The sequence below is a fragment of the Leuresthes tenuis genome, unplaced genomic scaffold (genome assembly GCF_036924035.1).
Source record: "Leuresthes tenuis unplaced genomic scaffold, fLeuTen1.0.hap1 SCAF_11, whole genome shotgun sequence".
Classification (NCBI taxonomy): domain Eukaryota; kingdom Metazoa; phylum Chordata; class Actinopteri; order Atheriniformes; family Atherinopsidae; genus Leuresthes; species Leuresthes tenuis.
This window is the reverse complement of record NW_027325365.1, coordinates 9,015,254-9,042,813: the sequence shown is the minus strand read 5'-3', so window position 1 is coordinate 9,042,813 and position 27,560 is coordinate 9,015,254. Positions and strand designations below refer to the sequence as shown.

Below are 27,560 nucleotides of genomic sequence, written 5' to 3'. Positions count from 1 at the left end.
CCTTCTCACATACACTATTGTTGGCTTCAAATAACAGCAGCAAAAAAGAACATTGAACTGGGTTGGAAAAAGGTCATTTATATATATGTATATCTCATTTAAGACCTCACATCTGCGCAAACAGACACAGAAAACAGCGCTATCATTTTTTTCTTAGAGTTGATGGAGAAGTGGTTAATCAGCGGTGTTACAGCAGTGGCTGCCTAAAGATGTACACAAGCACACACTCACATGCTCAAAGGGTGAGAAGGGTTAACAGTGTGATAAAAACAGTAGTTGAAGTTGGTCATAAGAAGGAAGAGGGGATTGAGAAAGGTCAAGCGCACTTCCATTGTTCTCTGCCTGCTTTAATCTAATCCTGGTGCCGAGCTCCCACCCCATCTGTCTCCAAAACTCTCTTCTTAAGTCTCGCTGGTCTGAGCTGCAGTTTACTCGTCATGTGAAATTCTTTTGGCTGCACATACACAACAGTGCATTGTGAAAGAAAAGTTTGTTCCCAAAACAAATTATTTCACACATCAGGCAAATGATCAAATTACCTAAAACGCTTGTGATGACTAACAAACTAGACAGAGACATTATCAGAAGAAGATAAACGTGTTAAATGCGATTTACCCAGTGGACTTAAAACTTTTCCAACTGTGAGACACTTTTTAATGAAGGCTGTTTGTATAGTAGGATTAGTGTCCCCAAAGATTTAAAGTATGCAACAGATTCACCAAGTAAAGTTTGTCAGTCTTAAGGTAAGAAGCAACAAGCTGTTGTTTTCAACTAATCGACACATCTAGTCCCAGAGCAGTGGAAAGAATATGATAAAAATACAAGTTTTACGTGTTTATTTTACTACAATTAGTCTGGTAGGCATATGTTAAAATGAGCAGTAAGAAAAGTCTCATTTACACATTTAAACAGAACATCTCAGAATACAATAAAATAAATTTCAGTACAGAAAAAGTAAACTTCTGTCTTGAAAAAATCTGTGGTTATATGTATTCTTTTAACCAATAAATTGAGATTTCAAGTAAAAAAGTTAGAAAATGTGTTTTTCTCATATGAGGCTTTTTACTCATGCTCTGAATCAGGAAACTCAACTTCAGCAGCCTGTACGCACAGGTTATAAAGAATATCAAACCTTCCAGTTTAATTTCTGCCCACATTCTTCTTGATTCATAGCATGTTATTTTTCCTAAATATCTGAAGAGTTTGAATGTTTTCTGGCTATGTGTATGCAGTGATAACAGGTTGGCATTATAATATGAGTATAATAATTGTGTAGGGCCACACTCAAAGGTTTACTTTTACCATAAGTACAGACAAAAAAAATATTGATACCATAGCTAATGTACCATGGTAATCTAAGTGATTATCATAATGACCCTTTATATAAAAAGCAGGCATGTTTTTTGGAATGGGGACATATAACTGGTCCAGTAAAATACATTTTAAGAAAGACTATTGGTTGCAAAGTCAGGAAATGTATTATGTATCTTGCAATAGTCCTTTTGACAAATTCATTGACTCATAACTGAACTGAGATTTGAGTATTTAAATTAGATTAATCTTAAAATTTGTGTTGTCTTGAAATTAAAATGATGAAGTTGCACACAAGATACCTTTCTCATAAACTAACAGGCAGCCTGACATATCATTTGTTGAACACTTTGTAAAAACCTTAAATCAGCTTTCAAATGTCTTTTGACATTAAATCTTTGTGGTGTAAATATGATGTGACAGTCCTGGATGCTGAGTTTGGAGAAACCAGGGTATTCGGTGAAGGACTGTCTTCTTAACGTGACACCTGATGATTATGCTGTGGTTCATTGAGCTCTGTGGAGGTTCAGAGCCAAAAGAACCAGCTGTGTGTGTCTCTGTGTGTGCAAAAGCTGTATGTGGTAAGGTAGCTGGCAGGGAGTGAGGATACTCAGAGCCAACAATGTTAATGACTGGTGTGTGTGCTGGTGAGTGTGTCTGTGTATATTGACTGAGGTCCAGTGTTAGAGGGTACCTGTGTGTGTGTATATTGGAGGATACCAGCACAGACAGAAAAACCTGACTTCCCAGTCAGCAATTTAGCTCCTACTTGCTGAATTCTTCAAGTTGGTTCTATTTCTCTCTTTTACTGCGACTGGCCTTTATCAGCCCCTTGTTTGCCCTTTCCCTCAGTCTGTCTATTCCCACCCCCCCCCAAGAACACAGTCCCTCTTCACTGTTTTACGGTTACACTCAGTCTGTCTTCCTCTTTCTCTCCAGTGTGATTGCTCTTTAAACCTCCTGCAGGAACAGTTTCAGGTCACTGCAGAGAAGGTGTCCCATTACAAACTTACCATCCAGTAAAGAAGAAAATAAGATTTTGTATGTGTGTGTACGTGTAGAGACTCAGTGACCCTTGTAGACTGTCAGGGGGAAAAAAATATGGGGTTTCAAGAATGTGTTGGTGTGTATGTGTGTGTCTACCTGTGTAGTTTGGTGGACAGACACAGGTGTAATTGTTGACACCATCAATGCAGGTGGAGTTGTTTTCACAGTCGTTGTCTTCACAGTCATCTGGATTTATCTCACAACGCTGACCCTCGAAACCAGGTGGACACACACAGCTACAGACAAAGACACAGAAAATGTGCTTTATTAGATCATGATTAGGCCAGATCTGAGCATACACCCCGACAGAGCATCTTGAACGATCAAGATATGATCAAGCAGCCAAATCAATCATCTGCTCAACCACACTCCAGCTTAGACTATCCTAGACTAGATAGCTTCCCGGGAAAGAATGTTTTCATGTGAGAATTCATCCATACAGTGCTAATACTTACACACAACTCAACCTACAGCACATCTACATTTAGTGCCCCAACTGGGGCACATTTTCATGACTCCTTTTCCAGCAGAAATTAAATTTGAACATTGCCGTGTTTTAACTATCCCTCCAGCACACTATAAACCTAACAATCTGCACAAGATTTAGGGAGCATGAGTCCTCAGTTTTAATCTCTGTTATCTAAAGTCAAAATTCCTAAAGCTTACAGTACAATTCATAATTAAACACCCACCAAGAGTGTGAGTGTTTTGTGTGGGTAAAAAGGAAATTAAAATTCACTGGATGCTGCCGACCAGTATCTCCCACAAAGAATCCTCAAAGTCTCTTCGGTTTCTCTCCCACACCTTTCCCCTCTCCCACCAGACCTTGATCTTTCTGGCCTTTGCATTTCAGTCAAGTTTACTCCTTGTAAAAGAGCACAAAATGGAACACTATCTTTAAGTGAAGATCATGGTAAGACCTCCCCTTCACACACACATACAAACATATCCGACCATTCAGCAACTTGCATCATCTCATGAATTTTTATTCTTCTACTGTATAATACTCCCACACATTATTGAGTTGAGTTACTTTTATCGGATGTGGAGACTTTTACAGTGAGAACACCCAAACCCAATAACAGAGAGAAAAGTCACTTCGCAACAAGTGAGTCGAATATTTCAACCCACTCAGAAACACTCACCCTTGTTAATGATACAGTAGTTTTTGTTCAGTCTTGCAACCAAAAAAAAAGAAAGTCTATTTTGTAGTTTTCATTTATTTTGTTGATCTGACTCTACTTATCAAACTCTGCTGCCTCACAGACATTTTCTCCCACCAACTCTTATCTTCATTCTACCTTCCCACACATATGATAGCCATTGGTTATCCCCACTCTGTCTGTCTGACAGTTTGGATTCACTTAAAGCTGCATTCTGACTTTTTAATGTCAAGGGGGCAGAATGATTGCAAAACTAATATGGTGTCTGAGATCCAAAGAACATTGTTGAAGCAGTTCAGAGAGCACAATAAATGGTGATAGTCCAGCATTCATAGCCACACTGGTACTTTGCATCTTACAGGAGCACAAGAGCAGGCACATGACCCTTTTATTTAATTTAGTAGATACAATTCTTATTGCTCACTTAGTAAATGTAGCCTTATACCAAATTCCCTTCATTAACTCATCAAAATTGTACTCAATTTTGTACTTAGCAAAGGGGTAATTCGTCTGAAATCTTCAGTGACTAGAAAGGAGTGAATAGACCAATATGAGAGAATTAAGGTATAAAGATTAGAAATGACAGGAAAGTGAGAGGAAGAGTAATATAGAAGCAAAATAAAAAGATATCAAATGTGCTCACGAGAAATAAAAAATAAATAAAAATGAGAAAACCACCGCAGGAACTGACACAGTCAGAGAGCACAGGTCCACCAATCAAATCCCTGTCTTGACATTTAAATCATATAGTTTGACAAATGAGCCTCTTCTACGAACTAATCTAATTGGACTTATCAAATATCCCCCAACTGATTACATAACATGCTAAAATGTCAAAGGGGCCTGGTTTTGTTCTCCTTCTGAGTCTCCCCTCTCAGTCTGAGTCTCTCAGAAGCATCTACCTGTATTAGTATTACCATTAAAACCAGCAAAGGGTAAAGAGACCTATAATAGCATTACCATGCTACCATGTTAAAGGCCAGACTCAAATCAAAGCTTTTCAAAGGGCAAAGGCCTTGTTAAGAAGGTTGAGAGGTAGAGGAATCTGGTAGATATTAATAACAATTCTTTCAATTACAAATGCTGTTTGTCAGAAACCTTAGACAAAGGGACTCTTTACAACGACCCTAATTACCCAGACAGGCACATTCACATATTGTATATATGGGAAACAGGGGGGCTGAATTTGATTGATTTCTTTTAAATAAATTAAATTCAACTGGTAAGGCTGTCTCCCTGGCTCTTAGTAGACTTTTAAAGAATACAAATTGTTTTTTCGATGTGGTTTGGTTTAATCTAATGGCAAAAATATTTTGTCAAAAATGCACCAATGCATGTCTTTTTAACCATGGTCTATTTATCTCATTTTCTAATAATTGTTGAACATTTGAATTGTTTTTGGTTTGTGGTCTGTTCCCACTTAAGTTTTAAAGTCTTAAAGATTCAAGTCTTTGTACAAATGTAACCTTGACACTCATGGGATTATATACGATATGATTGGCAGTTAAACACATTTAAGTTTTAGAGTATTTAAGTAAGCCAGAGCTGAAAAACAAGTTTGAAATCCTGGATGAGCTGGGAGAAGTTATGCTGTGAAACGAGGCTCTTGACCCCTGATGTTTCCAGTGAAGCTGCTCTGCAGCTAGGAGTCAAACACTGCTATTGTGTTAGGCAGCTCCCATGTGTGAATGTGAGAAACTGTGAGAATGTGAAACAGAGACTGTCCTGGAAAATAGCTAGCCTTTTCCTTGTGCTCAATTCATGTGAACGTTGGTGAATCGTATGGATTTATACCATTAAAATCTTAAATAACAAAAATGTCCTGGTCTAAAGATTAAATATAAGCACACATGTAATCATATCAATTTGGTTAACCTCGCAACATTGAAGAAAAAATGTCATGTAAAGATTCATTCAGTCCTGCAATTTTACTGTTTTAGTTTAAAAATATAAAATATAATTTAAAGACAAGCAAACCTTCTCCACATTGTTTGTTCAATGTCTACAAATGAAAACATTAACATGAACAATGACAGAAGATTAAAGAATCTTAAGGAGGGGTTTAGGGGAAAGTGAAAAAGCTTAAATACTTAATGAGCAACCTAAAAGGGGATTTCTTCTTTTCCCCTCTACCCTCTTACTGTCTAGACCCCCACGTTACAACACACACGGAGGCAGGAAAGCACATCATAGGGTCAAATTAAGTTTTTAACTGGGGTAATGCATTGTTCAGTGAAGCAAGACTATCCACTCTAATCACACTGTCGATACTTCTGTAAGCCAAGTAAAGTAAATGTTCCTTTTAGATGAGAAAACAGGATGAGGTTCACAAATAAAAAAGGATTCCCAAGTACTTTGAATAGCAAAAGCTAAGTCTTCTTACAAATTTAAAATGGAAAAAGGATCTATAAATTGGAAATTACACACAAATATGCAATTATTTCTTACTGACATACATTTGATAAAAAACCAGAAGTTTATGTGACATGTTGGTTATAAATAAAACATCCCTGTACCTAAAATGGTCTTCATGGCCAGGCTGAATGTGGCAGGTTCCTCCGTTAGAGCAAGGGAAGCTTATACAGGCGTTGATGGGAATCTCACAGTCTTGGCCCTGGAGGACAGGAGAGGACAAGGCCAGGCAAAGACATTCACAATTGAATATTAGACACTTCTCTTCCGCTTCTATTCAAACAAATACAGATTTCACCCAAGATTGCTTTCACACTGCTTCACTGTTTTTACACATTCCCTTCCACACCACAGTTACAGTCCTGGCAGAGAATCTGGCTAAACTCCCTGATGTTTGCAACCATTGATTTATTCACATGTGATTAATCAGGATTTTGATTCTGACAGACCTGTTGTGAGAAAATACACTGATAAGAGTGAAAATTTAAAACAAAGTAGATCTTTTCCTTCATTGCTTTGAGTTGAAATTCTTATAGTTTATATTAATTTTTAAACTATTTAAAGATAAAAAATTGCTTACAGAGTCATAAAGGGTCAAATGCATATATTTTTTAAATTCTGACCTGAAGATATTACAATGAAATTTCTTTCTTCTAATTTCTTTTTTCTTCCGCTAGCTTAAACAAATCTACACAGCATCACAAATGTACATGCATTCATACACCACATAAACATACAAAATTGAGCCTCTTTGCTGTCTTCACCACCAACATTTCTGTTGTCTGAAAAAAACAGCTTTTGCTAAGAGCTGTATCATATATTATTGTATACAGACTCACATACAGTCCCTCTCCACATCCACCCGTGGCCATAATTTCAATTTCAAACTAACTTTGGCTCCCATCTCTCCCACTTCCTCTGATCAAAAAGAAGATGTTAATTCTTGTTTTCGCCCTCCACCCATCTTCATTATTTCTCTTCTTTCTTATTTTAAATCAGGCATTTTGTTTATATTTTGTTTAAGTTCTCTTTCATTGTTTCTTCCTTTTCCTTGCTGCTCCTTTCTTTTCGCTTTTTTCTCTCTCTCTCACTTCCACACTGCCTTTTCTTCTACTTCCAGGTCTCCGTCTGCCTCACTTTCTCTTATAGTTACATTTCCGGCACTCCTCCTTGTCTACCTTCTCTCTTCCTACTTCTCCCTCTGTCTTTTGTCCTTTGCTGCTTCCTTATTTGATTCCTCTAACACATTTTAATTAACTTTGTCTCAGCGGACCTCAACACAGAATGAAAAACATAGGCAGGCATGTACATACGCACACACACACACACACACACTAGTAGTCACTGTGCTTCCCAGTCTGTGACCTTGGCAAGTGATGTTTTAATTAAAAGCAATTCTGAGGCTTTGTTCTCATGTAAAAGCCAAAAGGTTGTGAGGTGTATGTTCACATGAGATCTAAAGAGTATTTTTAAAGACCTTGAAAGAAGCACACAGGCACAGGCACAGGTACACAAAATCTTCTTCAGAGCCTTGAACCAAAGGATCTTTGTACACATATGGAATCAACTACAGGGTAATCCGATGTGTACACATAAGGCACTGAGCAAAAGTGTCAGGCACTTAGGAGGTTTTCATTCAGACTGTATTTATAGATAAACAAAGTCATTGTGATGTCATTGGTTTACTGCCTATCATTTTAAAGCCCACATCTTAGTTAACCGATAACAGACAAAAGGAGTAGAAGATCTGAGAACCTCAGGGCATCATGTGGGCCCATATGGAAGCAACTTGTCAATCACAGGTTGAACCCTTTTCCTGTTTGTCTCTAGTTTACTCTAGAGTTGAAAAACAGAAAAAAGGTAGTAGAAAGTAGTAACTGAGAGCATAAGCCCCCTGCTGACGATTAAAGATTTCATATTCAAAGCACTTCTGTCAAGGCTTCACTTTTAAGACACAAGGTTTGTCTATCTTTTATATAGTTTATATCCCAAGTTATGAAGATTCCTCATGACATAATGCTTGAAAGTATTCTGAATTGCACAGTATTGTGGTGCACACACTCATATTCATTAATAATCAATTTAATCAGTTAGTACTTCCAGTTCAGACAGCTGCAGTCCTCATTTTTCTATTGATAGACAGACAGATACATTATGCATACAGGCTGAAGTTAGGTCTGATAAAGCCACTAATACCACAGGCTTAGGCAACGTGCCCATCCATCTACGATACCTTTAACACAATAAATTGATTCCAGCAAAGCATTTTTTTGTTTCTGCTATGTCTGATAGACTCCATTCAAGAGCTTTGATAAACACTACATGACGGTCAGTTAAATAACAGTGTTGGTGGCTGGTACTAGGAACTCAGACCTTATGGCACTAGAACTGTCTGGATTTCAATTACTACAGAATCTAGGAATGTTGACGTATATTTTCAACTCCATGAAGCAAATTGAGGAATGCTCTCAAGAAACATCACACATGACAGTTGAGCTGATAATCTTAAAAACCAAGATCTATGACAGGAATACATCAGTTGGAGCATTTCAATAAACAGCTTCCAAAAGTTAAAAACACATGGGCTTTTTTCCAGGAGCTAAAAGACTGTCTCAGCCATGGGTCTGTTGCATTGACACTGAGCTTTAAGGGTCAGGGTGTATTAGGCAAATAAAGCCGCTGAAGCGTGTCGCTCCACCCTCTCAGTACTCATGGGAGTTTCAATGTTGTCACACTGAGCCTGTAGTAAAACAAGGAAATCAGCTTCAGCTGTATTAACTCAAAATCTGTCCATGTTACACATTGCTGTGGGGTTTGGGTGTTGTTATTTGTGTTTTAGAGCATAACTGTTTTAAAAAGGTCACAGGATAATATTTTACTGATCTGATTTCACTGCTCTCTTGTCACAGTTGGAGCTGTCTCACATTTTGAATGAATTTACACTCACCTCATTCATTCTAGAGCTCCTAAAATGAATGTCTGGGTTTGTAATGTTGTGTTTCCAAATAACAACAATTTCTGCAACACAAACTAAAGTTGGCAGATTTTACAAACTTGTATGGACGTTAAACCTGAGATGACTGAGAGTGGAAGGCGGAAAAAAATGCAGAGAATACTCTTTTTAGTCCCTGGTTCTAGTGATCGAAATGGAGGGGCCAAGACAAAGGAATGAACCCCCTAAAAGACCTCGGTTCCTGGAAAAGGTCCCTGTGATGGAAATGCAGTGATGCATTAAAAATTCTGTCTTCTCTCCGAATGCGTTTTGATCTGCAGCTGTTTTGAGTCTCACCTTGAATCCGTATGGACAGGTGCAGTGATATGATCCAGCAGAATCAGAGACACAGGTGCCATTGTTCCGGCAGGGGGCTGCCAAGCAGGGGGCGCACTTTGACATCAGGCTGATGTCCACTGGACCTATGTATTATAGAGGAAGCATGATTCAAAAAAGTAGAAACAAAATGGGATAAAGGGGAGGAGATAATAATAAGAAACATATTCAGTCACACTGTGCTAAAAGCATTCCCACGCTTAATTTAAAGGATAGGAGAGGAAACAGTAGTTAATAAATCCACCTACAATATCATGTTGGCCAAACTGAGATCCTTTAATCTGGGAGGTCCTATTAAGAAAAGAAAAGAGGAAAAGAGAGGAGTGTACTTACCTTTACACTGAAATCTGTTGAGTGGTGTTGTGAGCAGTAGTCTGTCAGCCATGTCAGGAGGTCCAGTACAACGAGCAATGCCTAAGATCATGGTTTATCAGCTTTTATCTGCCATTTCTCTCACATGTAATATCAGGTTTTGTAAATGATGACACCAAATTCAGGTTACAAGTACTCAAATAGCATATTGATTTCTTACCAGGCTCTTTAAAGCCAGCCTTGACCCACTGAGAGAGCCAGCGTAAGTCACAGTTACAGTACAAAGGGTTGGCACCAAGAGCCCTGTGCACAATTATGGGAAATAGAAAAAAATGGATTTACTTCTTAGATACATATTTGCAAAAGACCCCATACAGTATGGATAACTGGAAAATAGGGCTTCACTTACAGGTGGGAAAGAGAGGTGAGATGGTTGAAAGCTCCTTCAGGGACAGTTGACAGGTTATTACCATGGAGAGTCCTGAAAAAATGAAAAAACACAGAACAAGAGAGTACATGAATATTAATCACAACAGTGACCATTTTACACATTTAAAAAGTTGCTTTCTGACTCACTGATTATGTTCTTTGTATAGTTAATTATTTTAATCAAATACTTGCATTTCCATAATCACACGTTTTGCAGCAAGAGGGGGATGTAATACAGTCTACTTATCATTGCTGTGTCTTACCTACACACTTCACATTAATAATGCTGCCACTTCACTTTCATTAATATGCACTTAGGCTGACATTTTGATCCAGATCTTGAAGTTGCACCTACTGTATTATATCCATCACTTCAAAGATATTTTTCTTTAAGCTTTGAAGTTATGGAAAGCTACTCAATACTTAGTTTGGAACAAACTAATACACCAGTGTAACCCTGACCAGCTGCATGCTAAATTATTTAGATGTATTTGTGGTTCCTTGCTGGAGACACACAATCAGTCCATCTCAATAATGGAAAATAAATTAAAAATGTATGAAGTAAAATGTAAAATAAACACAAAAGTCTATTTTCATTGTTGGCCAATAGCTTATGGAATAGAAAATTGTCTCATATGGTGATTTAGAAGAGTGTGGAGAGTGTATGTGTAAATGAACAAACTTTGTGTCAATAATAACGGAAAGTTGAGATGTTTATTAGTGTGTGGGCGTCCTTTTAATTTCATGTGCTTGATTGTGTCGATGTGTTACTGATTCTGAAACTTTTGTCACAGAGGACTCTGTGTGTGTGTGTGTGTGTGTGTGTGTCTGTTGTGTCTATCCATTTGAGTGTGCTGCCTGGATACGAGTTCTCATTCCATTAGACTGAAGGGATGTGGCAGGGGACAGCTATCAAACCACCACTATTGGAACACTTCAAGCATGTGTGTGTGTGTGTCTGCAGTGTGTGCATTAAAGTTCTTATGAGAGTGAATACAAATGTTTGTGTGCAGATTTGAGTTTGTTTTCTATTCTCACAAATATGTGTTCGTGTCAGTCCTTAATGTCTTTAAATGTTTATGCGCACGAGTGTGTATTGTGCATCTATGTATGGTCTAACAGCCCCTGCACAAGACTGGCCCAGAGGGGGTTGTGGGTAATGAGGAAGTGACAGTGATGACTGCCTGGCAACCAGTTGCTATGCAGGGGCAGAAAGAGACCAGTCCCCACGGCAACATGTGCTAAAATGAAAGGATGAAAGAAGGGAAGAATAAAAAAAAAGTCAACACTAAACTTCAGCAAGGTTAAAGCCTCGTAAGAGATAATCAGTTTTCAGAGAAAAGGCCAAAGCTGCCATCTCACAGTGTGGGACACAGGCATGTTTAGCTTTCCATAAACAATGGTTGCCAAAGCTGCTTTCTTCTTAAAGCCTCTATTCTCAGATTGTGCTGCAATGCGTGCTGAGGTCTTTAGTTTAAAAAAAAAATATCATTATGTTTATTCATCAATAAAGAAATTCCATAAACTTCATCATTTTTAAGTAGTGGTAAATCTCAGAGGTAAATATGAGAACCCATGTGGTCTATCCTGTTATTTGGGTAACTCAACCTGTTTAGTGATGGTAACGATGATCTTATGTACCCAGTGACCATTTTTTATTTTTGACAATGCATGATGTCTCACCTCACTACACAAAGTTACATCAGTCTTTGTCAGAGATCAGTTCAATATACCAACTATCAAAGATAAAATCTGTGTAAAGCAAATTCAGACATTCAACAGCTGAAGACAAGTAAAATAATGTGATCAAGGCTAACATGCATATTTGTTTTGGACTGTGACAGAAAGCCTGGAGAGTATCTGGAGAAAAACCACACATGTAAGGGAGGAGACCATGCAAACCCCTCACAGAAAAGCCCAAGACACGAACCAAGACCCTTCTTGCTGAGAGGAAACACTGCTAACCACCACATCACCACGCACCATTAACACTCAGTGACAGCTTTTCCACCACCAACACCCATATCTGCAGTAAGAATGCAGCCCAACATACTTTCCTCCTTTCTGGCTGTCATAGCGCAGATATCTGATGCTGCATTGGCAGAACCTTGCTCAACCATGAGTAACTTGCCTTGCGTATATTGATTAGTCCGCAGCTGTATCCCATTGAAAATATTTCATGTCTATGTTGTAGAGAAATGTTGTGGAGTATGTTGTCCACAACACGTACTGGTAATTTGCCAGTTGAAATTTTTTTAATGATGGGACATATAAGAGAATCAGTAAAGTCTGCTATTACTGAGCAATGAAGGTGGAAATCTGTATGTGCTCCAAGTTTTGTGTACCACATATAAGTTTAGCATATGTTCAGTTTTATGTGTGTGCAGCTGTTTGTTTATGAGGGAGTGGTCAGACAGCAATATTCACATGCACATTGTGTGTGCGCATGCATGAGGGTTTTCGAGACAGAGGGTGGACAACCAAATGGATGACTGAGAAAGACAGAGGCTGAAAGTTGATCCATCAAACACAGCACTGGGCGGAGGGAGAGAAAAGGAGGAGAGGATGGATGGACAGAAACACGCAGCAGGAGAGAAATTCCAGAGCATGCAGATAGAGAGGGAGTATTTAAGAAATGAGAGGTTGACACTTTCATCTCTTTTAGTACCCTGCAACAACAACGACTGGTTGAATGTGACTGGGTTTTAACATGCCACTTGGCTGGAAATCAGGGAAGTGATTAAACCTTGATTTAGCTCAGTAATATAGCCACCAAAAAGGGAGTGCTGAATATTGAATCCACTGCGGCACTTGAGGATGAGGCGTGCTACTCACAGCAGGCGTAGGGACTTGAGCCCATCGAAGGCATGGACTGGGATGCAGCGAATCTGGTTATAGCTCAGGATTCTGAAAGACAAGGACACAATGGGACTAAATAACACACGCAAAGGAGAGGAAAGATAAATAGGAAAACACAAAACATTTGGTCTTACAAAAGACCTACAGAACCTGTAGATTCTGTAGATTAGACAATGGGGAAATTAAAAAGCAAATTTCCAATAAGGTTGAAAACAATCATGTGGACGTGTACAAAACAGAACCAGCAAGGGCAAAGCTGAAGTTTTTATATAGTTAAATTCCCACAACACTGACAAATTTTTCTCATTTAGTTAAAATTAAGTGAAAATTAAACTAAACTGACAGGGAAGGAAACACCAGTTTAAATACAGAATTCTGATCTTTGTCAAATAATGACAGCAACCATTTAAGAATGCTGTTAACATTAAGCTGAAGCAACAAATCATGGAGCCTGATAATGATTTAAAGCTTGATTGATATGTTTCATAAAATAGTAGGTAGGATCATTGGTTACCCACAAGACGCTCAGTGAAGTAACCTCTAATCATAATTGCTGATTCTCAAGATACCTAAGAAAATCTCTCTGATCCTTCAGGTTCAAGTGGTGTAGAAATTTGAAAAATGAGCCTTACAGCTCAGTAGAGAACATTGGAAAATCTGATGGAAAATGAAACGCACTTCTCTACCTCCAGCTTAAATTCTCAGCAAAGTATATTTAGGCAACGCATTTAACACAGAAAATGTTCCAGTGATGCTATCTGTGTCCTGACAAAAATCTGTGGTTGCATTGTGTAATCCGCAAGCATAAATCGGTGCAGCTATAAGAAATATGAAACAGGGTAGCGCTAAAATAGAAGAAACGTGCTACTTTGTCTAGACATGCAAAATCCAGAAAGTTGATACCATGCAATATGCCACCAAGGCCTAAAGTTAAAAAACAGACAAAAATTACATGAATCGAGCCAATTTTATATAAGACCAAATGGCAGTAAAAACAGAGAATTAAAGAGGAGAACTGAGTGAGGAAAGCAGCTAAATCAGAATGTAACTCAACAGGTTAGTCAACGAGAGAGAGCAGTTTCCTAGGAAATAAGTTAGGATTAGAAAAAAGGAAAAAAACAACATGTCAGATATGTGAAACATGACAAGAGAAAACGAAAATAGGGACAGGAGTGTTGAAATGTTAATGTTTTTTTGTTTTAGTGTTATTCTTGTTTTTTTGGAATTCCATGTTGGGTATTCTGTTCTTCTTTTCCTCTTGATTTTAAGGTTGATTTTATCCTTAGTCAAAATTAGATTTTTCTTTTTTTTCCAGGTTGGTCTCAATACTGTATTTTTTGGTAAAGCTCCTGCTTTGCTGTATTTCTCATACATACATTTCTAGTAAGCCCTGCTTTCTGATATACTTTGTAAGAGCATGTTTCCTTGTGATTCTGTTTAGTTTTGCTAACTGGTTTTGTTACTTGGTCATAGTTTTCCGATTGCTACACTACTGTCTTGCCTTTATCATTAGTGCTCTCAGTATTTTTCCTCTTGGTTTCCTTTGTTAATTTTGTTTTTTCTTTTTAATTGGATTTGTGTTTTGGATTTATCTTAGGACTCTTTTATTCCCTGCTCTGCAGCATCCTCTGTTAATCTAGTATGTTCATTAAAGACTCGTTATTTCCTCATTTACTGCCTCTTGTGTCTGCCTGCATTTAGGTCTTTCCCCAAACTCTTCAACATTCCAATGTATGTCTCTATATAACCAGGACTTTTTGTTAGTACTTACAGTGTGGATAGTTGAGTCATGTTGCTGAAGGTGTATGGTGCCACTGTGCTGATACTGTTGTTACTCAGGTCCCTATGTAGATACAAATAGACAATAAATGCACACAGAGAAATGGAATCAGAACATAATGCATACAACAATGCCTACAACCTTTGTAAACTGCAAAAAAAAAAATTGGCATGTGTGAATTCGGTTCAAGGTTATGTGAGAGGTACATACACCAGTGACAGCTGCTTCAGGGCTGCCAGCTCCTTGGGCACAGATGTCAGCATATTACCCTCCAGGTAACTGCAAGGAAACATGCAACGTTAAGTTAGTATGTTGTGTGAATGCACAGATATAGGCCTTATAGGAATAAATGTCACTATAACATATTGTGGTTTGAAAACTTGTATCATAAAACTGTGGGAGGCAAAAGAGATGAAAGGCAGACAAGAGGAACAGGGTAGATTTTTGTGTTACAGGATTTCATACAAAGTCAAATGAATATTTTTTTGGGAAGTTAGAGAAGGATATACAACTTTCTTAACTTCATCTTTCTTGTTTGTTTTGTTTATGTCTTGCTCCAGGAGGCAACTAGTTTTGTGTACCTTCATAGCTACCTTTATTGCAGTATTTTAGAATGTTTTTCATTCACCTATTCACCTATGATTAATTGGTTTACTCAAGAACACTTAGCATGGGTCCAAGGGGAGGCACCACGTGACTCTGGTAAGTTGCACTGTACATTTTTTTAACCAAAGTATGGTTTGTAGAGGTTGATGAGAATATATATTTATGTTCCTGTATTGCCTTATGTAAAGCACTGGCATGGGTGGTATCAGTCTTTGACTCATATGCACGTCTGATGACAATTAAATCTAATGTGAAATCCCATGCATAACTAAAAAGGACATTCAGACACTACTGATATGGCAGGACATCCTTATAATTAATCTAAAAAATGCAACTGAAAAGACAATGAACACTTTTTTTCCATACTTAATGAGTAATTATAGCCCTATAGCCATATCTCAAAATCACATATTACAACTTCCTGTTCCAAAAAGGTTTGTAAGCCAAGTAAAGTGTAAATGAAAATAGAATGCAATGACTACTAAATCTCATATACCCATATTTTATTCATAATAGAGCACAGAAACCATTTTAAGCATTCAAACTGAGACATTTTATCATTTCATGAAAAATATTAGCCAATCTTGAATTTGATGGAAGCAAAAGCAGGGACAGGGCCATGTTTACCACTGTGTAAAATCCCCCCCTTCTTTAACAATTCGACTGTTGATGATGGAAAGTCTTCACAAATTTATGCTGAGGAATATATTTTGGACATTGATAAACAGTTTGTAGCCAGTTTCTTTTCATATTACTGAAGCTCTACCCATCTTTACTTATGTTCAATTAAGTTACTGACCTTTTAAAAATCAAGCCAATAACTTACATGTTTAGTCCAGCTGTTTCTATTAGAACCACTTGTCAACATGTCACTGTGATCAAATTCAAACTGAGCTAATATTTTTCACAAAATAGTAAAATGTCTCACTTTCAACATTTGATGTTTTCTATGTTCTATTATGAATAAAATATTGTTTTTTGCTATTTGCAAATCATTGCATTCTGTCTTTATTTACATTTTACATGGTGTAAACATAGCGTACATGCTGTAATACTTACCAGTGTCCATAATTTAATGATATCATTCCCTCTAAGTAACCTTTCATGGCTGCACAACAACAGCTCATTCCTATCTCACGGCCAACCAATAAAATGTCTTCTATCAGTATCACCAGACAGCTCTGCAGCCTCACCAAAAAAGTTTCAGTCTCTCCAAAAATTTTAATTTTGTTTCAGCAAAGACAAAAGCTAACAATGTTTTCAACCTGCATACAGTATTCACCTTCTTGTCTTTGTAGAATTTTGTTAGACAAACTGTAAGAAAACAAATCATCACACTACAGCACACACAGATGCACCCATACTTTATGATCTAATGGCCTCTCTGCTCACTTTCAGGTCATAAGTAGGTCATGTAGACAGCATGATGGAGTGTCTTCTTCAGCCTAATCAATACCTAATCACTGCTATTGACCCTGTAGAACAGACCTATTTCCCAGCTAGGGAGATTTCTGCATGTGTTTGTGTGTGTGCATGTGGTTGTTTGTGCAACTGTGCATGGAAGTCCAATAATTCACATTTACTGTTAAAGATTTAGTCTCTAATATTTTGTAAATTTCCTAATCTTGATTAACATTGTTTTACCCTTATCTTATACCACATCAATTCTAACAATTAGTATCATAGACATTTCCTTTTACTGGTCTTTCTTAATTGCAAAGTCTCCTGCAAACTGAAAAATACTAAGCAATTTACAAATTGCAGAAGCTGGAATATACACGGAATTGTTAAGAAAGCAAATGATTAAAGACATTTTTTTCAATTACATGTAATGGATACAAGAAAGATGTGTCAATCTACCCTTAGCTTTTTTTAAATAAATATCTTTGGTATTATAACATCAGCCATTGTGATTGTGGGTTTGAACATGCTAGTTGGCTGGTGTATAAAAAGTTGCTTGAAAAGTCTGAGATCCAGTGCTCTACAGTCTAAAGGGGGAACGAATAAGAAAGGTTAATAACACCCTGAAGATTTTCAAAAGCAATTAATAATTTTTTTCATTAAACTACCCCGAGTACACTGCTACTATTGCCCTCAACCGTTAAGTATTCTGAGAGAATATGTTCACATGTGCTGATTTTACATCCAAACAAACATAAACACTAAAGAACCAGGGCACTCGCTTGACAATAAACCCATTCGGTACCGTTTTCTGCGTGTGTGGGTTCAATAAATTATTTGCTACTTCCTGAAGCAGCAGAGGATAAAGTGAAGCATCAATATTGCACTGCATCAAAGTGGGATTTTCTATGTTTATGTGAGCGTGTGTTGTGGCTTCACGTGTTATCGGACAGTATGCAATGACAAAGTACATTTTTGCTTGTGTTGATGTGCCCGCTGGTAGGTTCATATTTTTTCTCTGTTTTGAACACATACTCGTGTGTTTGAGTTAACCTTCTATGTGGGTCAGTGTGTATGGGTTGCAGCGTGTGCGTGTCTGACTCACAGCTCGGTGGTGTCCTTGGGAATGCCTTTGGGCAGAGAGTGGAGCCCTCTGTTGCTGCATCGCACAACACCATCTGAGCACGTGCAGACATCAGGACAACCAGATGCAGGAAGACAACCATTATCCTCAGCAACTGAAGAGTGAAAAGTGCGAGTGGAAGAATACAAGGAAAAAAGAAGAGACAGAAGAGAGGGATAAAAACAGAGAAAGAGAGAAAAAGGCATAAATAGAGATAAACGCTCAAACTATTAATGTGGCACTTGGCTATTTAATTAAACTCTATGGTCAGCACTTTTTAACTGTGCTTTATTATCCATATCAAATTACCTGAGGCTGCTAAAAGTAGGTGCATTGATATTTTCAACATTTGCCTTGGGAGCCACAAACAGGTCAGTGTTTCTTAACACCCTCATATGATTGAGAAAAAAACAACAAAAAAGTAATTGCTCTAGGGAGAGCCTGCAGTAACTTTAAAAACTCATAATTATCATAATTATAGCTACAATATAAAACTGGATACATTATCTGTAGGAAGTTGTAATCACTACCTGCATTGTATGGTAATACCTAGAAGTGTTCGTCCTTCAGTACACACATGTCCATGGTGTTTGAGTGATTTCACAATTTCGCTTTAAGTAGCAAAATAACTAAAAGGCAATCTGGAAGCCAACTGCTTATAATCTTTTTACTTTTACTTAACACCTAAGAGCAACAAACGAATGTTTCTGCTGGTGTAGCCAGCAAATGTCTGGAATAAATTTCCAGGCCATTCCAGGCCAGGTGCATTGACCATATTTTGAATGCTGTTATGAATAAATGTATCATCAGACAAAATCTTTTTGAAATCGCAATGCAGATTTTGCACATTCATGCTCATGTATCTGCTGACTAAGAGGACTTTATGTGTGACTTTGTGAAAAGGTAGTGATTTTTAGTATTGCTGTAAAAAATGGTAGACTTGTCTGAAAGTTCAGGATATGCAGCAACCCTTCACAAACATAAACATCTGAAAGACTGGAATTACTCTAACACTCAGTGATAAGAAGGATCAGAGACAAGAATTGAGTGTTTCTCTTGGCTTCCATTTACTTAACTGACATGCACACACAAACACATACAACTTTAATTTAGCAATTCAGAATGTAAGTGGTTGAAGCTGCAGTCCCAAATGTAAAACAAGCCAAGTTAAAACCATAATGAAGGATAATGAAGACTGGACACAAAGTCAATCATAACACAACTGCAATTTGAGTCTGTGTACATGTGTGTACCTTAAAGAGAACAGTAAAAATTTCATATTCATATATGTGAAAACTGTTGTGCGTTAGTACCTGCATTCAGTAAGCCGCCATCTGTTGATTTATTGTATGTGTCTAAGTGTCGCACATGCTGAGTTTGGTTCACTTTAGTTTTTTTTTTTTTTTAGCAGCTCCTTGCCTGTTCAAAGGCCATTTTGTCATCTACTTTGTAGTTTTATAAGTGGGCTAATGTCTACATATTGAATACATGGGTGCCTGTATGTCGAGTCGTGTATGCATGTGTAAATGTACGTGTCTAATCTTCCGTGTGTAGCTTGTGAGTCCACAGGGAGGTGTAGCTGGGGGCTGACTCATTCTACACTTGGCTAATTGAACTAACATCTAAATGTGCACTAAATATCCTCTCACAAATTCAATTAACTTTACCTTTCCCCCAGTCGCCCCTGGGCACCTTAACAGCCATTTTACTCAACTATAAATAGACTGGACATGAGACCATATGTGTGTGTATTGGTATGTGTGTTTCTCCTCGCTTCTATTCTTTGGAGCACCAGTTTAAGATTTACACCCTCAGAGTGAGGATACTTAAGCTTCACCAAGAGGTTATGTTGGATAGTTTGTCTGTTTGGGTGTCAGCAGGATATCACGAAGGCTTTGAGAACCAATGGGCTTTGAGCCAAAGAACAATCGATTTCATGTTGCTGATGATCTAGTTATTTGATTTTCACAATCCAAGCATAGTGTGCCATAAAAGGTAAAACAAAATATGATAACATACAATTTTAATACAAGATTTTCTGCAATGTAGATTATGCCAGTGATTTAGAAAGCATTCATCACTTTATATTTTATTAGAATAAGCAAACGTGACATTTGTGAGCATTGTAAAGATTGCAAAGGCTTTAGTCTAAGGGCTTGAGCATGTTTAAAACTGTTTGAATTCAATGTTTGAGTAGTTGAATGAGTCTTAAAGTAGATTTGTGTGTATGTGTGTGTGTGCAATATGCAGGAATGACTATTAAGGTCTGATATCATCTTAGAGTTTCCTTACTTGTACCAACTCAGTTAACTACTTTCCAAACTCATTTTCAGTAAATGGTTGCAGCACAGCTACAGGAAATTAAAAAAGTGTAATGAATAAAAAAAAAAAACTGAGGTGAAGTGGGCAGAGTGAGACAGAAAGAGAGCAAAAAGTATTCAAAGCAGGATAGTTAGGGGGTGCAAAGACAAATGTAATAGCAAGGAGAGCGTGACCAAACCTTGTCAATGGCATTAATGTTGGCAGCTAAGGTCATGATCTAAGTTCCTATAGTCTTCGCACGCATTGCTATGGTAACAGTAATGTCAGTGTCAAAACCATAAGCTGATGTCATCTAAAGGACTGAACATAGATCTCCCTATGCTCTCAGCTGGTGCTTTGCAAATAAAAGTCTGTGTATAGATTTGTATTTGCACGTTTTACTGCCACTTGGGAGCAGTCTCATAAATATGTGGAACAATATGAGCTGTTCTTGGCTCTGTTGTTGGTGCTTTAGCTGTTCTCTGCTGTGGAAAAGACAGAAGTCAAAATGAACAAAGACCTGCTCTGTGATGGAGCAAAACTAAGTCTTAAGATAACAAAGACTGTCCAGTGCAGCTGTTGTCTGAGCTTTTCACCTGCACTTCTTTGTTATTCATGGATTTTGGCATTTTGTCCTGTTTTTTTTAATTAAAATTAGGTTGCATAGTGTCATCTCCGAATACTGTGTGTTGTTAGCATTTTGGAGGAACATGCATCTGTCCGTCTGCATTGAAAATATGGCCCTATGTGGCTGAGAGTGACGCAAAAGCTTACTCATTGAAGTTATAAGACATCTCTTTGGCTCCCGTTTTCCAGTGGTTACTGATCACCGTTTTCTTACAATACCTCAGAGAGGATGTGTGTGTGTGTACTATCTGCATATCTGCTGCTAAAGATATGAGATGATGAAAGTTCTTGGCATGAATATTTGGAGGTGCTAATTAAAGTCGTGACCATTTTTTTTTCCAAACCATTAGATCTGCGCTTGTAAGGTTGTGATATTAATAAAGTTGCTGGAAACAATCATTTTTCTTTAAGTTTGATCTTTTGGCACTTAGCCTGATGATTGCAATGATGCTATTGTAATAAAACAAAGGGTGATCTCTGTTAACCTTATGTTCAACAACTCTGACGTCGCTGCAGCAGAAATTTCCAGCAAAGGTTCATAAGAGAAATCTAAGATGTTATTTCAGTTCCCCACTTGATCAACCTTTATGTCTAACCAAAGGGGAATTATTAGCAAGTGAAAACATTTTTCATAAGGAAATGTACCCTAGAATTCATTCTGACATGATGCAAGGAAAATTTCCCTTTCACTCATTTTAGTCAGTCTTATCTGCTCAGGACACAAGGCTGCTTGTGTCATTTGTTTTGGGTTTAAGGCGATGACCTTTTTGTTTTCCTGACACTCAAGTGTAATTTTCAATGCTTGCTGCACATCTTCCATAGCTTAGTAGCTCAATATTAACACTAAGAATTATGCTGTCAATACTCTTTCAGTAAGGCTTTATGTGCAATTAATTTCAGATTATTTTTTATGGAGCCAAAGGGAATACAAAGAACAAACATTTAAGCTAATGTAATGGCAGAGAGAAAGGAACGCTCACCGTCACATGTGAAATCTGGGCTAGCTACATCCTGGATGGGGATCTCCTTAAGGAAGGCTGGCTTCTGACAGCGAGGGTTTCCACTCACCACCCTGGTCTTCTTCAGCCACTGACCCAGCCAGGCCAAATGACAATCGCACACATATGGGTTGGATAGAAGGTTACTATGGAAATAATGAGTTGTAAAGACACAGAATTGTAGTTACATAAAAGCCATGTTTGAAATATAATTAATTCTAAATGGCAAAATGATGTACTTGAAATATCTCTCTTGAAGATACTGTCATAAAAAAGTGATGAAGCCATCCATCAAGACACTCTGCATCCAATATATATTCACTTGCATTAACTAAAGTTAGACTGTGACTAAAAACTGACAAGAAAGGACGTGAAGCAAATGCATAGGGATTAGCCATTCAATGTGAGGATAATGCTATTTGTATTTGTAATTCCAAATAACATAACGATTTCTGACCACTTGAATAAATTTAGATGGAAAACAAAGAGGAAGAATAAGGAACGGAGGAAAGGTTATGTGTTATTTTTATTCCTTTTTGTAAAGTACAATCGAGATAGTGAATGTAAAAGAAAAAGTGTAAAGGAGAGAAAAAAAAGGTTATCTTCATATTTTATTCCTTTTTGCTCATCTCTCTTCGCATTTTGTTGCTATTTTAAAACACAGTTCATGTAATATTTATGTTGAGCCAAATTTAAACTGAAAAGAGTGAAAGCAACCATCAGCAGCACAGGCTGGACAGGCGGTGTACTCATGTCAACGCTGCTGTGGGCTCCTAACATCTGGTGTCACGTAAACAGATTAATTAAACAATTTACATTAAAATGTATAATTAGTTCAGCTTTAACAAATTGGATACAATTAAAAAAATTATATTTATCATGAAATCTTGAAAATGACCTTTTGTTGCTAACTTTGTAACATCTGAAACCATGTTAGGTAAACTGCTTTTGTTATGGCCACTGACCACTTCTTCTCAGATTACTGCAGTGTTTTAAATTCAACACAGTTGGATGAGTTTTTTCAAAATATCAACTATGTACTGCAAAAAAAAAAATACAGTCAGGGAGGCTTATACAGTAGGTGACATAAAAACAAATACAATGAGAAAAAATAAAACCTTCTCCTTTTTACAACCTACCACTGACAATAGAATTAAAGCCAGTTTAAGCACTAAAACAATCTGCATATCACTGTAGAAAGCCAAATGCTTTATTTCCACAACGATGTGGTGCTTTGATGTTGTGTTTAGAGATATGCAAGTAGCACATTGGCTTTTGCTGTGCTGCTGCACTAATAAAAATAAATGCAGGTTTATGTGCAACAATATTAATAGTGCATGCTGTTACAGATAAGGATGAGCTATTTACACAATTCCATGTAATGAATTGACCTCACAAGCTAATTCCCTTCCTTCCTTTTCAATGTGTTAATCTTTTAATTAAATGAACAAACTCTACAGGGAAACAAGCACTAAGAGCATAAATAGATAGTAGAAATAGTCTGAGTGAGAAAAGAGAAAATAGGAAAGGAGGAAAGGTGGAAGACTGAACAGTGGGTTCAGAAACAAAAAGTATCCATCTTTCTTTCACGCCAGATAATCGGCAGGTGTTTGGATATCAAATCACGTGTAATTCGAAAGCCAATGAAGAGCTGAAAAAAGCCTGTGTGGTGACAAGTTAAAGGAATGAGGTAAATGTATTATCATCGACAGCCCCAGTGAGCAAACCCGACTTTCTGCAACAGTTCATCTATCCATTCCTCATATCTACATCCCCATTTTCCTTCTCCTGTGTCCCATTTCTCCTCCCAAAAGATTAAGGTCGAAACCTCAATCAAAGATGACAGGTACACAACTGGATGGAGAGAGCAAGAACAAAAGGAAGCATGGAGGAAAATAAAGAAGGGAGTAGTCAGGATGTGAAGACACTGACTTGACAAGGCATTTGAGTCTCCTAAGAAAACATGAGTAAGAGTCAACCTGTAATGTTTTATTGACATGATAAAATCTATTATTTACAGCTTTCACATTTGGGTGGTCAGGGGAAATACACACATTCACTTTTGCCTCACATCTCACTCACTACCTCGTAATTATGTCATGTGTCAGGTTAATACTTGTCATAACTTTCCTAAAATACTTTTTTGTGAAACTGAACCCTAGTCAGCACGTTTACTCTAATAAAATCTTGCTGCATTCTCCACTACAGCCGCTCACACCACACCAAACACAACCATCAATTAAGTGAACATGTCATCCAAAAATGTATGTCTTTGTCACAGAAGGTGTGTGCATCTTTAAGAGGATAAAGCTTGCAGAACTTGTGTGTGTCCAAGTGACTGTTGTGCACTTGCTTAAATATCTAGCTTTGATAACAAATGTCCTGGGATTCATACCAATCTAGTCAATAATGATGGAGAGCATCTGTGGTGAGATTACTGTCCGGAGAGCAATATGTGTGCAAACATTAGGCCGTGAGCAAGTTTGTGTGTACTGAGCTGAGAAAAACTTCCATAGAAAGAAGACATGGCGACAGAAGAGACATACAAGATGGGAGATGCATCTAAATTTGATAATAGAGAAAAATACATTGTGGCACACGTTGATAGATGGTAAAAATAAAAGGATGATGCATCAAGGTACAGATGGATGGGAAGAGATTCAAACAGATAAGACTCACATGGTGGACAGGGAGTGAAGAGTGGAGAAAGCTCCTGGGGCGATGCTTGCAATCCTGTTGTCGTACAGCGACAACAGGCGCACTGAACTCAGACCTGTGAATGTGCTGTTGTCAATGCAGGTGATCTGGTTGCTCCGCAGCATGCTGGAAACACAAATAGCATAAATCTAGTGAATAATATCACATGCTTTAGACCTTTTGTCAGGATGCTCAGTCAATTCAAACAATTGATAAAGAATGCACAATACCCTTATTCATTCATTTAGCTAGAGGGCTATTGCCTTGACAGTGAAACCCTTTGTATAATGAATCAAAAATAATATTTTGAGGGAATAAAAAGATATAAAAAAGATGAAAAAACACCTTTAATGTTTTGGTTGAAAGATGAAACAGAGCATGAGCAAATCCAAACCAGTCCCCAACGGACAACCATGACAGATGCTGTAATTTGACATTAGCATTTGACATGCAGTCATGTGGGACCATAAGTGAGTTAGTTAGCATTAGCAATCTCTGGGACACTCTAACCAAGTTAGCAAGGCTATTACTGGAGCAGGGAGCCTCTTAACATAATACAGAGACAGCCATGATATCATTAGAGAGTCATTAGCCAGCATATATATACATGATAGCATTAGCTACTCATTACAGGACATACACACACAACATTAGTTCATGATTTCGAAGACTATCCTGTAACCTCTAATTGGGTGCCCAAATTAGAGGAACAACAATGTGCTGTAATTAGGCTTAGTATCAGATTGAGTTAGTAAACAATCTTTGCTCTCACTTTTCAATCTGGAGAGAAAAAAGTTATCAAAGTCCACTGTAAGTCAGAGGTAACACCAAGTCATAGTCTGTTTGATGTAAAGTGCTGATGGGAGTCAAAACCACCACAGAATTTACAGAACATTTTCATCAAAAACAAAACAAAGACAGGAAACACTATAAGCTAACTAAACAAAACTTCTAAGCTACACAATATTACCTTATAATTTCATTTATTTACATGATCATTTATAAGACTTGACTAAGGATTTCATATGATCCCTCAATTCTTTTCAGTCCTTTTAGAAAACTTTTGTGATAATTCTACTTTTATCAACAATCTGAATCTGAATACCCAGAAAAAAATATAAAATAGACACAGACGATCAAGTTTCCATTACTCCCTATATCACATCCTTAAAATGTCTACATGCAATTACACCTTCATCATTTTGTTTAGGTGGTATGTAAGATAACCTTGCCCATGTGACCTTCCTTCATGCAGTCACATATGGTAAATTATTAAATTTAAAGGATATGCGACCCCAAGAGGTGGTGAGAGCAAGTGAATGTGAAGGATTACAAAAGAGTGTACGTGGCTGTACATTAGTGTTATAAAAGGAATCTTTTTTAGTTTTGTACATGATTGTTTTCTAACTTTATCCCAGTCGTTGTGATTTCTATATTATTTTCTGTATCCAACCAAAAAAATAACGAGAGAGCTAGCAAAAAGGTGCACATGAGAATGATGGTCACAATGCAAAAATAATGTATTTTTGATCTAACCATGATCATTTTCACACCTTTTTCATGTATTATTATTATTACCTAAATCCAACTATGAAATGACAAAAGTAATTTCGTAAAGTTTCATTCTTTACGTTCTTAACAAAACGTTTATTGATCTCAACCTCTCGTCATGCAAAGGCCCGTGGTTAAAAGCGCAGCACTTAGCTCCTCCATCCAACCATCACTTCTTCCTTCTTGTGAGGACTTGAGACTTGAGATTGACATCTGCTCTCAAGTGAGTCAGATTTCAACTTTGCCGCTTGTAGGGGAGGTACTTTACAGGATGCTGTTATGAGCCATAAGGGGTAAAAAAAAAAAAGTACTTATAGGATCGTTTCAGTTGAAGGACTGGTTTATATTAAAAGAGGTCTACAATCCGTTGTGCTTAACATTGACTTTTTCAGATGGTAGATTCCTGCAGTCCCTCTCATTACCAATTGTTTGAAATGTTTCATTTTAGACACAGTCTCTTGAAGCTCCCCGTGTTAAAAAGGCAAGATCTGCCCTGATTGGTCAGATGATAAGTCGAAAATGGCAGAGGAAGGCATTGCTCGTTTTATGATTGAGGTATGTAACATTAGTCATGAGACAGGCATTATCAAATGGTATTAGATACAGATGAAGACTGAGGAAAAGGTCTGGAATCGCAACTATGAGTTTCAGCCATAAAAATTTACTTTTGCATGAACATTAAGCTTTTTAACTTTGAAGAACTTTTATATGCAGAGAAAAACTATGTTGAAAATTGAATGGAGAGGAAAAAAACACTTCATACTATCATTTATGATTTAATTTCTCTCGTGTCCCCACGATGAGATTTAATGTATTTTCCACAACATAAGTAATATAAACCCACACACATACAACTGTATAATAGACTTACAGAGTTTTCAGACCACTGAGGCCTTTGAACATGCGCCCCTGCAGTCCAGTTAGCTTGTTTCCAGTTAGCAGCAGCTCCAAAACTCCTCCTGCTCCATCAAATGCACCTTCGCGAATGTCTCTCAGCTTGTTGTTGCTCAAGTTGCTGTAGGATGGACAAAAATATGATGACTTTTATTTAAAAGCGATCTCTTCTGCATGTGTTGCATTACTCTCAGCACATGCAAAATTACCTAGGAAGATGTTCATGTAAATTAACAGAGGAATGAGATAACCACAAATAAAAACACACATGGATAACATTCTTCATTTAATAGCAACAATCAATCCCCACTCTTACATCTTAATTTCCTTGTCTTGTATGAGAGATGTTCTGATACCAGAGCCAGACACCTCCATAACTCACAAAGCACACAGCAAGCATACACATAAAAGTAAATGAGACAAGTGGTCACAAATTAATGAAAATGATTACAATCTGTCTTCTTTGCACAAACAATGAGAGAAATAAAAAGTAAAAGGGGACTTGGCAAAAGGGACAATAACTTGAGATGATAGCCATCACAAGTTCTATGGCCTTTATTCACAGCAAGTTTTATATTTCCCCTTATCAACTTTATGGAAGGTGAGGTGAAGGGTGGAAACTACGAACAGGGACAGTTAAAAAAAAGAGTAAAAAAATAATGATTGCAGTTTGAAATGTATCAGAGCCAAGCAAACATGAGGGAAAACATGAGGTGAGGAG

General features: G+C 37.5%; 1 protein-coding gene across 1 annotated transcript in view; it reads right to left on the bottom strand.

Moving 5' to 3' along the window:
- slit3 (slit homolog 3 (Drosophila)) overlaps positions 1-27,560 on the bottom strand; it is a 244,166-nt gene that overhangs the window by 18,269 nt on the left and 198,337 nt on the right. The window contains exons 17-29 of the mRNA XM_072395321.1: positions 26,817-26,960; positions 24,377-24,520; positions 21,680-21,843; positions 17,754-17,886; positions 14,852-14,920; positions 14,633-14,704; positions 12,838-12,909; positions 9,983-10,054; positions 9,794-9,876; positions 9,595-9,675; positions 9,223-9,347; positions 6,038-6,135; positions 2,455-2,594 (exon numbers count right to left, since the gene is read on the bottom strand). Coding sequence (XP_072251422.1) covers positions 2,455-2,594; positions 6,038-6,135; positions 9,223-9,347; positions 9,595-9,675; positions 9,794-9,876; positions 9,983-10,054; positions 12,838-12,909; positions 14,633-14,704; positions 14,852-14,920; positions 17,754-17,886; positions 21,680-21,843; positions 24,377-24,520; positions 26,817-26,960 — 1,397 coding nt within the window. The remainder of the gene's footprint in view (positions 1-2,454; positions 2,595-6,037; positions 6,136-9,222; positions 9,348-9,594; positions 9,676-9,793; positions 9,877-9,982; positions 10,055-12,837; positions 12,910-14,632; positions 14,705-14,851; positions 14,921-17,753; positions 17,887-21,679; positions 21,844-24,376; positions 24,521-26,816; positions 26,961-27,560) is intronic.